Source organism: Prionailurus viverrinus, chromosome X (assembly GCF_022837055.1).
Source record: "Prionailurus viverrinus isolate Anna chromosome X, UM_Priviv_1.0, whole genome shotgun sequence".
Taxonomy (NCBI): domain Eukaryota; kingdom Metazoa; phylum Chordata; class Mammalia; order Carnivora; family Felidae; genus Prionailurus; species Prionailurus viverrinus.
Genome location: NC_062579.1, coordinates 43,988,004 through 44,003,761, shown reverse-complemented (window position 1 = coordinate 44,003,761; position 15,758 = coordinate 43,988,004). Strand labels below are relative to the sequence as shown.

General features: G+C 41.8%; 1 protein-coding gene and 1 long non-coding RNA gene across 5 annotated transcripts in view; one reads left to right on the top strand and one right to left on the bottom strand.

Annotated features, from left to right (window-relative positions):
- Window positions 1-1,401: 1,401 nt before the first annotated feature.
- Window positions 1,402-5,435, bottom strand: LOC125157264 (uncharacterized). Of its 2 annotated transcripts, none has more exons than XR_007148935.1 (2): window positions 5,249-5,435; window positions 1,402-1,621 (listed from the first exon to the last, which is right to left on the bottom strand). It is a non-coding gene; the product is annotated as an uncharacterized LOC125157264 (long non-coding RNA). The 2 variants fall into 2 exon arrangements; XR_007148936.1 differs by lacking the exon at window positions 5,249-5,435 and adding an exon at window positions 4,943-5,085.
- Window positions 5,436-5,546: 111 nt separating this feature from the next.
- Window positions 5,547-15,758, top strand: part of FAM120C (family with sequence similarity 120C) — a 113,027-nt gene continuing 102,815 nt past the window's right edge. For 2 of the 3 annotated variants that reach the window (XM_047843804.1, XM_047843806.1), the window contains exon 1: window positions 5,547-6,292. In XM_047843804.1, coding sequence (XP_047699760.1) covers window positions 5,612-6,292 — 681 coding nt within the window. In that variant the 5' untranslated portion in view covers window positions 5,547-5,611. Of the gene's footprint in view, window positions 6,293-14,321; window positions 14,587-15,758 lie in introns of those variants that run through there. The other variant, XM_047843807.1, reaches the window with a different exon arrangement.

Here is a 15,758-nt window from a genome sequence, read left to right as displayed (position 1 = left end):
ATAAGTAATGGTCCAAATAGGAGCAGGACCTTGTGATAAAGAAATGGAAAGGACTAGCTCACATGCACATTACAAATAAGGAAACAGCCTCAAGAATTTAAGCAGTATTGGGGCGCCTGGGTGGCTCGGTCGGTTAAGCTTCAGACTTCGGCTCAGGTCATGATCTTGCGGTCCACGAGTTCGAGCCCCGCCTCGGGCTCTGTGCTGACAGCTCAGAGCCTGGAGCCTGTTTCAGATTCTGTGTCTCTCTCTCTCTGACCCTCCCCCGTTCATGCTCTGTCTCTCTGTGTCTCAAAAATAAATAAACGTTAAAAAAAATTAAAAAAAAGAATTTAAGCAGTATTTGTAAGGGTTCTACATTCCAGCTCAGAGGTTCTCAACCCTGACTGCATATTAAAATCACCTGGGAAGCTATTTAGAGCTATGTAAAGCACAACAATGTGAATATACTTAACACTACTGAACTGCACACTTGAAAATGGTTAAGATGGTAAATTCTGTTGTATGTATTTTACCACAAGTGAAAATAAAAAATGTGTCTGTGTCCCATCCCTATAACCAGTATCATTACATACACACAGTAATGTAATTAAGGTTGAGGACCACTGTCATCGTCTCCTTTATTAATCAAATGACTTCCCTACTTGCTATTAGCCAGTTATTGGTTCAAGAAAAGCAAGAAATATGGCAGCCTCATTAGACCTTCTAATGAACTACTTTCTATAACCATATGAACCTATAGCCTCTCAAACAGGCCCCAAGGATTTGGGCAGTAGAGAAAGCTAAGTGGGCCCCTTGCAGAAACTGAACAGCTAGTTGCTACTTAAGTGGAACATGTCAGAAGATTGAGTCCACTGTCTCTCCGTGCAACCTCTTTATGTTTCTCTCCACCCTTCATGACACGAGTGAACATTTATTAGGAACTTACTGTGCCAGTTATTGTGCTAAGCACTTTACATCATTTAATCTTCACATTTAATCTTCACAATCCTCACAAGCTTCTGAGGTAAGTATCGTTACCATCTCACTTCTAAGCTCCCTGTCGAAAACTGCTTTTTCCCCAGTGCCCAGCTTTATTCCAGGCATGTAGTAGGTGCCAAATCTGTTGAATAAATTAACGAATCCCTATTTCACAGATAGAGTAAGGGATCAAGAGGCTAAGTAACTTGCTAAAGTCAGATAGCTAATAAGGAGTTGAACTGGTATTGGAACCCAGATCTTGGCTCCAAAGCACGCACTTCAACTACTATTCCGTGACATCTATTGTCCCCTCTCAGGGCTTCAACTTTCAGGGCTTTGGCCTATGTTATCTCTACCCTCTTTGGCCAATCCAGCATAAAGTTTCAACTGTATTATGTTAAGACTCTTGTGTACAAGTAATAGAAATCTGATGTGAACAAGCTTAAGCAAAAAGAGGAATTTATTATAAAGATGGTAGTGTCTCACAAAACCCAGGGATAATGCAGATGGGCCTTAGGAACAAATACATCAGATGCTTGAATGCAGCCAGGATTTTTCATCTCTCCTCCAGCTCAATCCCAAATTCTCTATGAAGGTACATGAAGGATGGCTCCTGCTGCATCCCTGAGGATAAGGCAGAGAAGGTGGTAGAAAAGGGGTGCTGGGAAGACAAAACAACAGATGTTTACTTATACTTCTCTTCTTCATGGTCCATCAACACATATGCCATCTTCCCCATATCTACAATTCCCAAATGCCCATACCTAACATAATCCACAGACAACTGCAAGTCAGATGCAACTTCTGCATCCGGAAGCAATAGCATGGCATAGACCTGCCCCTTCCTCGTCTACTTCAGCGACAAGCTAAACGTAACTCCTCTTGATCCTGCAACCTTTAATAAACTTAACTACTAACAATAAATCTAACATGAGAAATAGAGAAACAGATTAGCCACAATCAAAATTCCCCTTTAGGAAAGAAGGGCACACCATTATCAGCCACCAGGACCAAGTATGCACCGAAGTGCACCTGGATAGGAATAAAGGAATAAATTACAGGCATAGAAAAATTTATGGGAGTCAATTTACCTTCTCACTTAACCAGTCTGTACTTGGGCCTAGGGCATACTCTAGAAGAGCAGCGATTCTCAAACTTGAGAGTGCATTAGAGTCACCTGGAGTGAGACCGGCAAAAACTTTCCTGACATGAACTCTCCCTTCAAACACCTGCACCAAGAGACTTGACCAAACTTTAGTATGGCTTCTAGCAGCCTAAGGCTAGTCTCTGAGATGACCCATTTCCCATCTGGAAAGCTTAGGGCTATCAAAAGAATTTATAGTTTGTTCTAGCCAACACTTAAAGATAGGCCCCTGACCTCCCTTTTAGAGCCTTGTGAGTTCTTCCCCTGTCCCCTTGAGATGTATATGTATCTCCTACAACTCAGATATTTCTTAAGTACCTGAGAGCCACTCCTTTGAAATGTAATCATCAGGAAGGCTAGGGCCTTTACCTCCCCCCCAGTCTGTAGGAGGATGGCATCCTAAGTTCAACAACTGCCAGCTAGCAGACCGAGCTGGCCTACTCCCTTTTACACTATCACCCACTTTTTGTAATTTTTCACTTCCCTCACTCTACTTGAGTCCTTGTGCCCTCCTTCTCTTTCTTCCCTCATCCTCTCTTTAAAACACCAAGTCACCTCTGTGCAAGTGGGAACAGAGCTCAGTTTTTTTCCCCTACTGGCAGTAGTTACTGAATAAAATGTTTTCACTGCTTTAACTAATGTCGAGTTTTGTTTATCTTTGACATTACTTAAAATGAGTATTGCTGGCCCCACTCACGGTTTCTGATTCTGGAGGTCTGAGGTGAGGCCTGAGAATTTCTAACGGTTTGTAGGTGAAGCTGATGCGCCAGTCCAGGGACCAAACTTTGAAAATCGCTGTTCTGACTCTGGTCCCTATTCACTAGATACGATTTTCTCGTGATAAAACTTCCTCAGAACCTAATTTGACTGCCTGTGGATTTCATTTGAGGGGACTCTGAATGCTTAATCAGTCCAAGAATCTTGTCAAATTATGCTCTTTGAATCTTCAGATCTACTAAAGGGAATAATCTGGCTCATCCTGTTGCAGTTTCTATTTCTTAGCACTCTACCTAACGACTTGGCTCATTCTCCCTAGCATTCCACTCAAGATCTTCAGTTCAGAGCTTAGGTAGGAAATAATAGGCTGTGTTCAAGGCTGTAAAGCCTCTCTTTTCTGATCTGCTCTGGGAATGTTATGCCTACCCTCTCTTTGATTCCAGCTAAATCCATTTACAGAAGGAGACCTCATCACATTTGGGGGATTTGGAGAACAAGGAATCTATAGAGGCTTACACAGATAACCTCATTCCAATTACCTAAGTGCCAATTTCCTAACCACTTGAACCACTGAAACATTTGACATGAGACAGAGTTCTACCACTGTTAATTCAGCAAAGCCCATGCTCTGTTTTGAGCCCCGAGAGCAGTAAGCAACTGCTTTGCTGCCAGATAACACAGAATGCCAACTTCCATTAACTGATGTGGGATATCTCCAATCTCTGCCAATTTCATATTTTAGGGTCTGTAAATTGCCATACTCTATTTCTCATATCAGGTCTTGAACTTTGTTTTTGGTCATAAGTAGTTTCTAACTACTTTGTAAAAGTAGTAATAAGTATATGGGGTTGCCTCACAGAAACCAAGGACTAGAAATGTTTCAGGAATGATAACCTGGAACTTAAACACAGTGAAGACTATGTCTCATCTCTGTGCTGAGAATCTGCATTTTTCTTCTCTTTCTGTAGATCAGTATCTTATACCTCTGTCCCTGTGGTGGGAAAATTGCTGACAGCTTCCAAGTTTTATGCTTAGGAAAAACTGATCTCTGTGGTTCAATTCCAGCTTTCTAGGGAATGAGAGTCTGATGGACCCAGCTTGGATTATTTGTCCACCTGTGACCCACTGAGCTACGGTTATAAGAACATGACAGTTTTTTCTGTAACTCTGTCAATGGGAGGAGAGTCATTTCCCAGAAAAGGAGGGCTAAGCAGACAATCCAACAGGTGTTCACTGTACTAGAAAACCTCTATTCTTTCCATCTTTCATCCATTCAAGCTACTGTTCTCTATTTTCACTGGTCATTTTCAAGAGTTCCCTATATGCACTGCTTCACCATTTATTTATTCTTTGCAAATCTGTCTTGTTCTATCTCCACTATTCTTTTATGATAAATTCCTTTATGGAGCTTGAAACTTTTACAGCTTTTGCATCCTAATAGACTGTTCTCCAACTTCATTCATCTTTACTACTCTTGGGCTCTGCACTTTTGCATTCTAACTCGGCCTGCCATGATCTCCCATCTCTCATGTTCCAAGCCAGATCTGGCTACTATTACAAAACATGTTTTCTGCCCTCCTCCTGCTAAGACAGTGGGCCCTAGAAGCCAGCCAGAAGACTGGTGCTACATCAAAAATCAACTGAAAATCTATTTTTTTCAAAAGATTATGATTCTGTCCGTCTGGAATTGTAGCCCTTGCAGTTATTTTGCAAAAGCTTCCTGACAGATTGATTCACAATGAGGTTTAGAAACAAAGGTCCTAACTATACAACACTGTAGCTCAGTGAGTACTGGAAAGATACAACTTGAAGTTTAATTTGTATTGGTACTTATTTCCCACACCAAAGAGATTTTGAAGAAAAGGGATACTCAATTTCATTTTGTTTCTGCACTGCGTCCGGCAAATAATGTCAATTTCACCACTCATAAATTGGGGCCAACAATGCTTTGAAGAATTATGGTAGTTAAAAGTTAAGTGGATTACTACAGAAATGTCGGTTATCGCTTTGAAATTTCATGTGTCCCATCTCATTCATTAAAAGCTACGCATATTATTCCCCCACCACGCCCCAGCAAAAAAAAAAAAAAAAAATTCTCCCTCCTGGAGAATTTTAACATACTTCAGCTGAATTCAATTAATCCATTCTACTTCCTTTCCCATGATGCATCACTTCTCCCCAAACTCCTTTTCCTGGAAAAGGCGGTAAATAGCCTGAAGCAACTAGGCGGACGCCAGGAGTTGTAGTGCAAATCCTAAACACATATCACACCCCACCACTTCGGATCCTGTGAGCTCAAGGGCAGAAAGGGGTGGTAAATCTTGTTCCTAGACTGCATCCTGAGGCCGTAGAGAAGACTACAACTCCCAGGATGCCCCTCCGCCCCGCCCCGCCCTGCTCCCCCTCCCCCGTCTAGAAAGCGAGTACCATAGAGAAGACGAGGCAACATGGCTCCCGGCGGTGGAAAGGAGAGCCTTCACCCCTTTTGAGGCGGTGAAGCGCGGCCGGGGGGGGGGGGGGGAGGGAGTGACTAGAGTTCATCATCGCTTTTATCCTCTCAGCCTTTCCTAAATCCGGCCGGCCTCACTCCTCCTCCTCACCCAAATCCAATCTGTTGGTCTCCTCCCCACCCCGCCCTCATCCCCTCGCCCGCTCACCCCTCCCCTCGGGAATCCTTTTCCCGCCCCCTGGCCCCCCGCGGAGTGCGCACGCGTCCGTCCCCAGCTTCGCGCCCAGATCGCCACCTAACCTGCTCGCGCAGCCGCCGTCTCGTCTGCCCACCGACGAAGCATGGGCGTCCAGGGCTTCCAAGAGTTCCTGGAGAAGCGCTGTCCCGGGGCCGTGGTGCCCGTGGACCTCCTCAAACTCGCGCGCACGGTCTCGCGCCAGCAGCAACAGCACCAGCATCGCCAGCTGCCGCCTCCGGCAGCGCTAGCTCCCGGGGCTCCACGCACCGCCAGGGGCTCTGCGCCTCTGCAACCGCCACTCCCGCCCGCTGCCTTGGGTGCCTACTCCGGGGGCGCGGGTCCGACTCGGCACCATCACCCCGCTCACCACTTCCACCACCACGGCCAGGCGCACCCTGGGCTGCACCCGCCGCCCCCTCCGCTGCCCGGGGCCCGGGTGCTTGTGGACGCGGGCTCGGCGCTTCCGCGGCTTTATGGTGGCTACCAGACGGATTGGGTGTGTGGTGGCCAATGGAACGCCATGCTGGGCTACTTGTCAGCGCTATGCCAGGCTTGTGCCTATCCCGGCGGCGACGGCCTGGAGCTGGTGGTCATGTTTCCCGGGGGCCTGGGAAAGGACCGGCTGGCCGAGTGGGGCCGTCGGTGCCAGGCCGAGCGGCAGACAGCGCAACTGATCGTGGGACACGTGGGCAACAAGGGCACCCCTCCTCCACGGGCCTGGTTCCTGCCACCGGCCTGCCTGAGCCACTGCGTGAGGCTAGCACTCATCCGCTTCCGGGTCAAGGTGAGGGAGGGGCCGGATCTTAAATAATATGCCCTACACCTATACCCTCCCAGCTAAACACCTAACCACCCACTAACCTGCCACCCATCTACCCACTCACCGCCTAATCAGCTAATCCACTTGCCTAATTATCCACTGTCATTTTATCCATCCACCTTCCCCTTCATACCACCCCCTACCGATTCGCTGACCAACAGAAGTACATCTCTATCTGTGTCACCCCAATAACTCTCTTTACTTTCACTTATTCAGTGACCGGTCTCTGGGTTTTAGCCGAATTTCTTTTGTAGCCCCATCTTTCTCCTACTGTCTTCTGCCTCAAGCTGAAATGCCCTTTCCAGTTGGCATCTCTCTTCCGTATGTCTCTTTTCCAACCTTGCAGCAAATCAGTTAAACAAATGTTACTTGAATACCTTTCGTCTACAACTTTCCCCGCATTTGACCCATTGAGATTTTTTTTTTACCCATGTGTCCATTCAGTCTTTTTCATTTGCATATGCTTCTGTTTCCTCCTGCTTTAGCCTAAACAAAAAATTTAAAAACCCACTGACTCAGTCACTGTTCAACAATTATTAGACCACTGAGAGTAAGGGGTTTAAGGGACATGTGAGACATGGGGGTCCTACCCTTGGAAAATCAAATATGTAAGCATGGAAGATTTATTTAATGGTATAAGTGTGTATGTGATTATGCTTCATGGTACAGATTGTAAGTACAGTATCTGTTGTGTGTGTGTTGGGGGATATCTGTGGGCTACTATTGTAAGGGGAGGCTTCCTCAAAAAAGTTGGATCTCATTTAGTTCTTCAGGGATGGGTTGGATTTGAATGGGTTATGGGTTTGGGAGGAGGCTGCTTTAAGTAGGAGAAAGAATAAGGAGCAAAAGGAATATCAAGCATGTTAGGCCCCATGGGCAGTTAAGTCCAATCTCTGCATGTAGTTGGTTACTGTTTATGGGGCCTGGGGAACAGCTTGGCAGCCTCCCCAGTTCTTGGCACCACTCCTGCTGCTCTGATACTTTCCCATACTCTTAGGTTTCAAGTTCTTACGTGTAGGGAATAGCAAGGTTTGGGAAGTAAAGGAGGTGGGCAGGAAGAAGAAAAAGTACAGGGTTGGGTAGGACAAAATCTCAAACCCTATTCCCATCCGAGGCTCTTGGGTATGTGCTCACAGTTAAAAGACAGGACAGTGAATTTTGAGAATGATAAAGAAATGGTCCTGGGTGGAGTAATGAGGAGGAAAAAAAATCTCATTGAGAGACTGAAAGCTTGCAGTGGTCATAGAGTTTGTGGCCATAGTTCAGTCATGCTAGAACGCCTTGTGCACATCAAATCTGTGCTTGGGCTGGATAGATTATAGCTGTTTTTAATAATAAGAAAATCCAGTCATGAGCTATCTTAAACATATATAGTAGGAAAAAATAATAGACATTCATTTGCTTGCCTTCCTGACCATATTTCAGTAAATTCTTCATTCATGATGATTCTTTCCACTTTGTTTTCATTGCTGCCACCCAAGCTTTAAGGACTTTTTACCTCATTGTCATTAACCTGGTTGCTGGCAACAATGACTAATGGAATGCTTAGTAGGTGTCAGGTGCTAATCTATGTGCTTTAACAACAAAATTATTTTATTTGATCCTCACAATAACCTGTGAAGCAGTATCATCCCTGTTTTCCAAATGAGGAAACTGAGGCACAGGAGGTTTAGAAACCTGCCCAAAGTCACCCAGCTATTAATGGCAGAGCTGAGGTTCTGGGATCCATGCCCAGGCAGTCTGGCTCCAGAGCCCATGCTCTTAACAACGGTGCTCTAAGATGAATCTTTCTAGAGTGCCAATGTGATTAGATCATTCCCATACTCAAAATGTACCCTGGCTCCTTGGTAAAGACAGGTCTGGGTCATTCGTTTATATTCATTTATTGAGTGCTTGCTGTAGGCTAGGTACTATGCCTGTTGCTGAGGATTCAGAGGTAAAAAAAAAAAAAAAAAAAAAAGAAAATCCCTGTACTTAAGGAGGTCAGTTTAGTGAAAGACAAAACCGAGTTGCAGGTACTGTTAGCTAATTGCAAATGATGAAAAATATGGCCCCTACAGGGGGCATAGTTAATTCTGGGTGAGGGTTTGAAAGTTGGGGGAGGCTTCACAGATTGGTGCTGAGCCTTGGAGAGGGCTGGAAAGGATAAGCAAGGTGGTGGACAAGGGTGTGGAAACCTAAAATGGCTAGCCATGAGATCTGAATGGATTTGGATTAGAGGTTGGCAGGAGAATTAAACACGGAGTATGGATTTGTGGTTTCCAAACTTTTTTTGTTCATGCACCCCCAGCAGTCAAAAGTTTTGAGAAGCAAACTTAATATGGCTTACCAAAATTCTCCATCACACATAGTCTCATTTTTAAAATCCCAGCAGTTTATCACAATAAGATGGATTGATATGTGATAAAGCAAGTGTGGAGAAAATGGTAGAATCTCAGCAGTGGGTATTTACTCACTGTAAAATTTCAACTTTGCCAAATGTTTGAAGTTTTTCATAATAAAATATTGGGGAAAAAATTCCCAGCAGTCCTCTTCAGTCCTGAGAACTACCATTTGGGGAATATATAAATCTTATTCCCTATGCTACATTGTAAACACTCTTTGATCTTTTCATATTCTCCATAATATCTTGTATATTTTGGGTTTAGGACACATTTTTTTCCTGAATGAATAGGTAGGTCAGTAATTCTAAGAGAGTGGATTATATGAGTAACCTAAAAAGTGTGTAGTGTGGCTCTTAATATAGTGAATTTAAGACTGACTGCAAAATCACATACGTAAAGAAATTATTTTCGTTACCAGTGAACGAAGTTCTCTTTCCTGATTTTGGTTGGTGATCTTTGTTGTTGGAGTGATGGAGAGCTTCCTGGTTTATAGTACACACTTAAAAGATACTGGTTAATAGCTGAGGTAAACAGCTGTGATTTGCTTTTATAGAGGAGTGTTCCACTATTTTGAAGATAGCAGATTTTCACTCGGATGATCTGCATGCTTACCACTTCTTTTGACTGAAATGCTAGTGCTTCAGAACAAAACCCACTACTGTATTTCTCTTCTTAGTTTTGTTCTTCAGACTAAGCTACAAAATGAGTCTTTATTCCTAATCTTATTTCCGTTTGTGCAGGTATTAAATAAAAGATAAATTGCTGGGTTGTCTGGTTAACGTTAGGTAACTTAAGACTGCCCATGAAAAGATTATTGGCATGAATTTTGTCATTTGGTTGGTTTCATTACTATGTCCTGAAAACCTTTGTAAGTGTAATCGTCAATAGCATTAAAATGAAGTAAACTGACCAATTGCTAGCCTGGGTCTCAAAAGTAGAGCAGCCAAAAGCAGTTTTAGAATGTGGTTTGGGAAATGATGTGGGGTGGTTATGGGGATGAATACTTTAACGGTTAAAAAAAGATAACACATAAAACCCACCACTTCACAGCTATAATTCTTTAGAATGGGACCAATTAAAGAAAAGTGAGTTGATTTAAAGAAAAGTATTAAGTTACAATACTTGGATGTGGCAGAAATCATGTTGGTAGTACATGAGCGATCAAAGTTTTGAAAAGTCTGACCAAGAGCTGATACCATTTTATGCTTTCATTCTCTAAAATGCAGTATAGCAATGACTGCTATGCTTCCGGGTTATTTACTTATACCCTCAGTGCCACTCCTAGGTGCTCTAGTGGTAGGAAAAATTATTATAATAATTATTATTCCTGAGCACCAAGTTGTACATAAAGTGCTTTTTAAATACCTCATTTATTCCTCACAAGCTTGCAAGAATGCCCAGTATTCTTCCTATTTCTTTGGTCTGGACACTATTAGGTGCTGGATAAAAATCCTTGTTCTGGGTCTGTATTGCTCAAAGTCCCTTTCCACAGTTCCACTACACTATTTCCTTCTTTTTAAAAAGAATTTTTTTTAATGTGTATTTTTGAGAGAGAGAGAGAGAGAGAGAGAGAGAGCAAGCGAGAGTGAGCAAGGGAGGGGCAGAGAGAGAGGGAGACACAGAATCTGAAGCAGGCTCCAGCTCTGAACTGACAGCACAGAGCCCGACATGGGGCTCGAACTCCCCAACTATGAGATCATGACCTGAGCTGAAGTCAGACGCTTAACCAACTGAGCCACCCAGCCGCCCCTATCCGCTTCTTTTTGTATCTTCTTGTGTAAGATTGTGTACTTTTATTGGCCAGATAATATGAATAAATACATGAAGAAAAATAATAAATCAATTTGTTAAGCACTCTATGCCAGCATTGCTAAATGCACAAATACTACCAATATAAAGCACATGTGTAAGCTAAGTGTGAAGTGAGTGAGTCCTAGCAATCTTTCTTTTCTGCCTTTTCAGTCTCTCTCTCTCTCTCCCTCTCTCTCTCTCTCTCTCTCTCTCTCTCTCTCTCTCTCTCTCTCCCTCTGTGTGTGTGTGTGTGTGTGTCTCTCTCTCTGGTTTCTTTCACTTACAGCATAAACAAATAATCTTCAAACAACAAAAACCTTGCCTTTACTTTGTAATTCCCTTAAGCCATTATCTTTATCCCTGTTCTTCCCTTTTAACCATTATTCATGAACAAAGAAGACTGTATTAATTCCCATTCCCTAGCCTATTGCCACTTGATATCTAATGTCACCATTCTGAAGCTGCCGCATCCATTTCCACTGTTACCCTTTTTTGGTCCTTTTTGAGGTGATTTTCACTATTGAGCTATCCTTTCTTTAAATTTCCTTCCTTGAATTTCATAATGCTGCTCACTTCTGATTCTCTTTATATGTCTCTAGTTCTTTCTCCTTTCCTAAGTTATTCCTCCTCCTCTGCCTGCTTCCTTAAGCTTCAGTGTTCTCAAGACTTCTGTCCTAGTCATATTCTCCTATATTCACTTCCTGAGCAATCTTCTCCATTATCATGGCTTTAAATATTAACTGTATTCTCATGATTCTTATAGCTCTTTCTCTACCCCCAACCTCTCTCATGAGCTTTCAAAGTATCTTTTCAGCTCTGCTACTCAATGTCTTACAGGTCACTTAAATTAAAAAAATATTCAAGATGGAGCTCATTATTTTCCCCCAAAACTTGTTCTATTTTCAGTGTTCTCTTTTCCTTTGAACCTTGTCTTTTATCTATTTCAAGCCAGAAAAGATGGAGTCCTTAATTCTTCACTCTCCTGTCACCTCCCATATCCACTTGGTTACCCAGTCCTGTCACCTCTATACCTCAAAAATGTCTCCTGAGTCCAGCCACTTCCACCCCCATTGCCTTAGTTTAGGCTGCCATCATTTCTTATCTGAACCATGAAAATAGCCTTAACTTTTTCCTTTACCACTTTCTGGACAAGAGCCCGTCTTCTACATTACTGTCAGGGATATCATCCTGAAAACCAAAGCCGACTTCATTGTGTGCCCAAAGATAAACACTAGCTACTTTTTACCTACTCTTCCAAGTCCAGACTTCTCAGCCTGGCGGACAATGCCTTTCACAGTCTGATCCCAAACTCTCTCCAGCCTTACTTGGTGTTTACCCACACCTGGTCCAACCATTCGGAATGTCCCAACCATTCTGAACTTTTTAGTTTCCTGGGTATACAGTGTGTTCTTACATAGTGCTTTTCTTATGTCGCTCTCACCCTTGCATAGCATATTCCTACATATTGATCAAAAATAATATGACTCTTTCCCAGCCAAGGTTGATGATGTGCTACCCAAATGCTCTTGAATTACCTCTCATTTTTTCTCTTTCATAGTATTTTTATATCACATTTAATTCTCATTTTTCCCATGCTGTACATTACATCCCCAGAGCGTATTTATTTTATAACTAGAAGTTTGTATATAATTCTCTTTTAATTGAATTCCAAGAGGGCAGGGATTTGCTTTTAGGGCTGGACACATTATATACAATAATGGTTGTTGTGAGAGAGAGATTGGTTGGTTGATTGACTATAGAGAGCTTTAAGGGTCAGATGAGGAAGAATTTAGAACCAGTGTTTTATAATGTTACATATTAATTCCCTGTAAATCAACTTAAATTCCAAGTGGAATTGAAAAACTCTGTTAAGTAAAAGTAAGTTTGGTAGCTACTTAGCAATACATTTATAGAATACATTCCTTCTTGGTGGTAGTAACAATAGCTACCACATGGGCTGGGTACCTTACATAGATTCATTATGTCATTTCATCCTCACAACCACCTCTCAGGATATATATTAATGTCCTTTTTTTTAATGGCTAAAATAAAAACAGAATCAGCATAAGTTTGCACTGCTAGAAAACGGTTGAGCCAAGATACAAACCTAAATATATTTGAGACCAAAATCCTTCATCTTTAACATATTGCAAAATAGCATAGTTGCATTTCAAACTAAACCTTTTCCAGAATATTTTTCTTATATTTAGCTTGTGGAGCATAATGGCTAAGACAACAGAACTTGGAACAAGACTTCCTGGGTTTAAATCCTTGTTTTTCTCCCTACTAGATAGGTAAACTTAGGCAAGTTAACCTCTCTGTGCCTCCGTTTCCTCATCTGGAAAATGAGGGGTAGTAATAATACCTGTATCACACATTTTGTGGTGAGTCTTAAATGATTTAATGCAAGTAAGGTGCTTATAACATTACATGGCACATAGTAAATCCTATATAAATGCCAGCTACTTACTTTGAACAGAATATCTTTGGTGCCATGTATGTTGGACCTAGATCATTTCACTCTCATGCTTTAAGCTTAGGATGGTGGCCTGCAGAGTCCTTCGTGTTCTGCCTGCCATTCTCTGGCCTCATTTCATCCTATTTGTCTTCTCAGGACAGTGAATGGTTTTCAGTTCAAGTAACATTTTTTGAGCATCTTCTTTGTGCCAGACCCCATACTAAGTACTATGAATAATGGAATTCATTCATTCAATAAATATTTATTGCACGAGTCCTGTGTGCCAGGCACAGTTCAAGATTATGAAGATAAAGTAGTGAACAAGACAGTTTTCTGATCTTATGAAGTTTACATTCTAGTGGGGAGGACAGACAATAAGATAAAAAGACAAAATATATATAATATTTTAGGTGGTATAGTAAGTGCTGTGGAGGAAAATGAAGTAGGGATGTGAGTTAAGGGAGTGTTGAGGTCAGGAGGATACTCTGTCTCTCCAGGACCTTGTTAGGTGAGACAAGTATGAAAATACTAACAATATGAGCCCAGAGGATCATTTCTCTGGCCCTTGTCATAGGCCCAAGGACATAGTCAATGGAAGTGGCAGAACCACGATTTGCATACCAGACACCAAAACCCTTACTCTTTTACCATAAAGGAAATTACAAAGATTATGGCAAGGATGGCAAACTGGCAGCCAGTAGGCCCATACATTTTTTTAAAGAACTCCATTGATCTTTATTGATCAGCAGTGTTTTGATCAGTAGTGTTTACCAGAATCTGAAATCAAATAGCGGGTTTGGACTGAATATTAAGGCATCATCTAGTTGAATGATGTTTCATTTCCCTCTATCATTTAACTTGCATTATATGAACACATTTCTTTTTTGAAAAATATGGATTTCTTGCCAGTATTTAAAAAATTGTGAAATGTTACAAAAAATTCTGACTTTCCAACCACTCTTGAACTATCAGACCCTTTGGCAACACCGATTGCCCCCTTTTGCTGAGCCACATGGTCTTCATTTATTGGAATCTCTATGATTCCATGGTATCTTCCTGACACAGTGACCAAGTACCTCTTGCCATTCATGATAGCCATCTTATATCAATGGCTCCCAATGATTCCCACCTGCTGGTATTCACACTCTTGTGTAATCTCCCCCCATCCTTTGTTTATGGGCTGGACCTAGTGACTTGTTTCTAATGAACAGACTACAACAAAGTGATGAGATGTCACTTTCAAGATTAGGTTATTAAAAAACTATGACTTCCATCTTGTTTGCGCTCTCTCTCTCTCTCTCTCTCTCTCTCTCTCTCTCTCTCTCTGGCTCTTCTTGCTTGATCACTCTGATGAAGCAAGCTGCCATACTGTGAGCTGCCCTATGGAGAGGCCCACATGACAAGAAACTGAGGGCAACCTCCAACTAACAGCCAGTGAGGAACTGAGGCCCTCAATCCAACAACCCACAAGGAACTGAATCCTGTCAACAGCCAAGTGAGTGAGCTTGGAAATGGATCCTTCCCAGTTGAGCCTTGAGATGACTGCAGCCTTGGCTAATACTCTGATTGCAGCCTGTGAGAGACCCTGAGCCAGAGGACCCAGTTAAGCCATGCCCACAAATACTATGAGATAATAAATGTTTTTTTTTAAGCCACTAAGTTTTTGGGGTAATTTGTTACACAGAAATAGGTAATGAAAACATCATTGATTGTTGTACTTTTTAATAGTAGTTTTGATAAGCATGAAATATTTCTTGCACCCACATCTATGAAAAGTGACAAAATCACACAAGAAGGTCATATATTTAAAGATAATTTTTTTAATTCAGTGACAAGAGATTGTTGTGCTATAGTGAAAAGACCAAATGAATTGAAGTCCAAAGACTTGCATTCAAGTCACTAGTGGGATCTTGGGTAATTTATTATTTCATTTTGAGAATCTTCGTTTATGAAGTGGATAAGAAAGTGATACCATGTTTCCCAGGACAGTCGAGAGAATTACCAGCTATAATATATGTGAAACCTACTACATACGTGTTAGTTCATATTAATTTCAGTCTCTCCTGTGTTTCCATAGTACTCTATATATTTCCATTGGCTTGTACCATAATATATTGTGATTATCTGTTATATGTAGGCGACTTGATCTTTGCATCTACTCACACAGTATTTGGGCACATGGCAAGTGTGCAGAAAGCACTGGTTGGAAGAATGAACAGTTGTTACATAACTAATGAAAATTTAAAAACACTAAAATATGCTTAAAATTCTTAACCGAGGTATCTTTTGTCTTTGGGAAACTTCCTTTTGCCAATTTGCTGATAGGCATATCTGTAAAGAGGTCAGTTTCAGCAGAAAGGTCTTCATATCAGGTCACTATGTAAGGCTTAAATTTGGTCTATTGAACAATTCTTAGCACAGCCAAAGCATCTGAACCAGAACTGTACGAGGAGGCTAGTCCATCTTCTGGGCACTGTTATGGCACAAAGAATACACTGAAGTACTTAAGTCTCCATACATTTTATGCCCTAAGGCAAAAAGCAGTCATGGAGCTTGAGGTGTTGTCTACCATTTGTAAGGCTTCCATTTGTATCTCAAATACCAGTTTTAGATATTCACTCTCTCTCTTAAAAAGCTGGCAATAATCATCTGAAGAAGATCACATATTTAAAGGAAAATCAGAGAGAACCTATTTCTTGGTGAAAGTGATGAGTATTCCTCTATATCTAAATAAAATATGTCTGTTGAAATACTGCAATTTAAGACACCATTTTAAAATAAACCATTGTAGGAAATA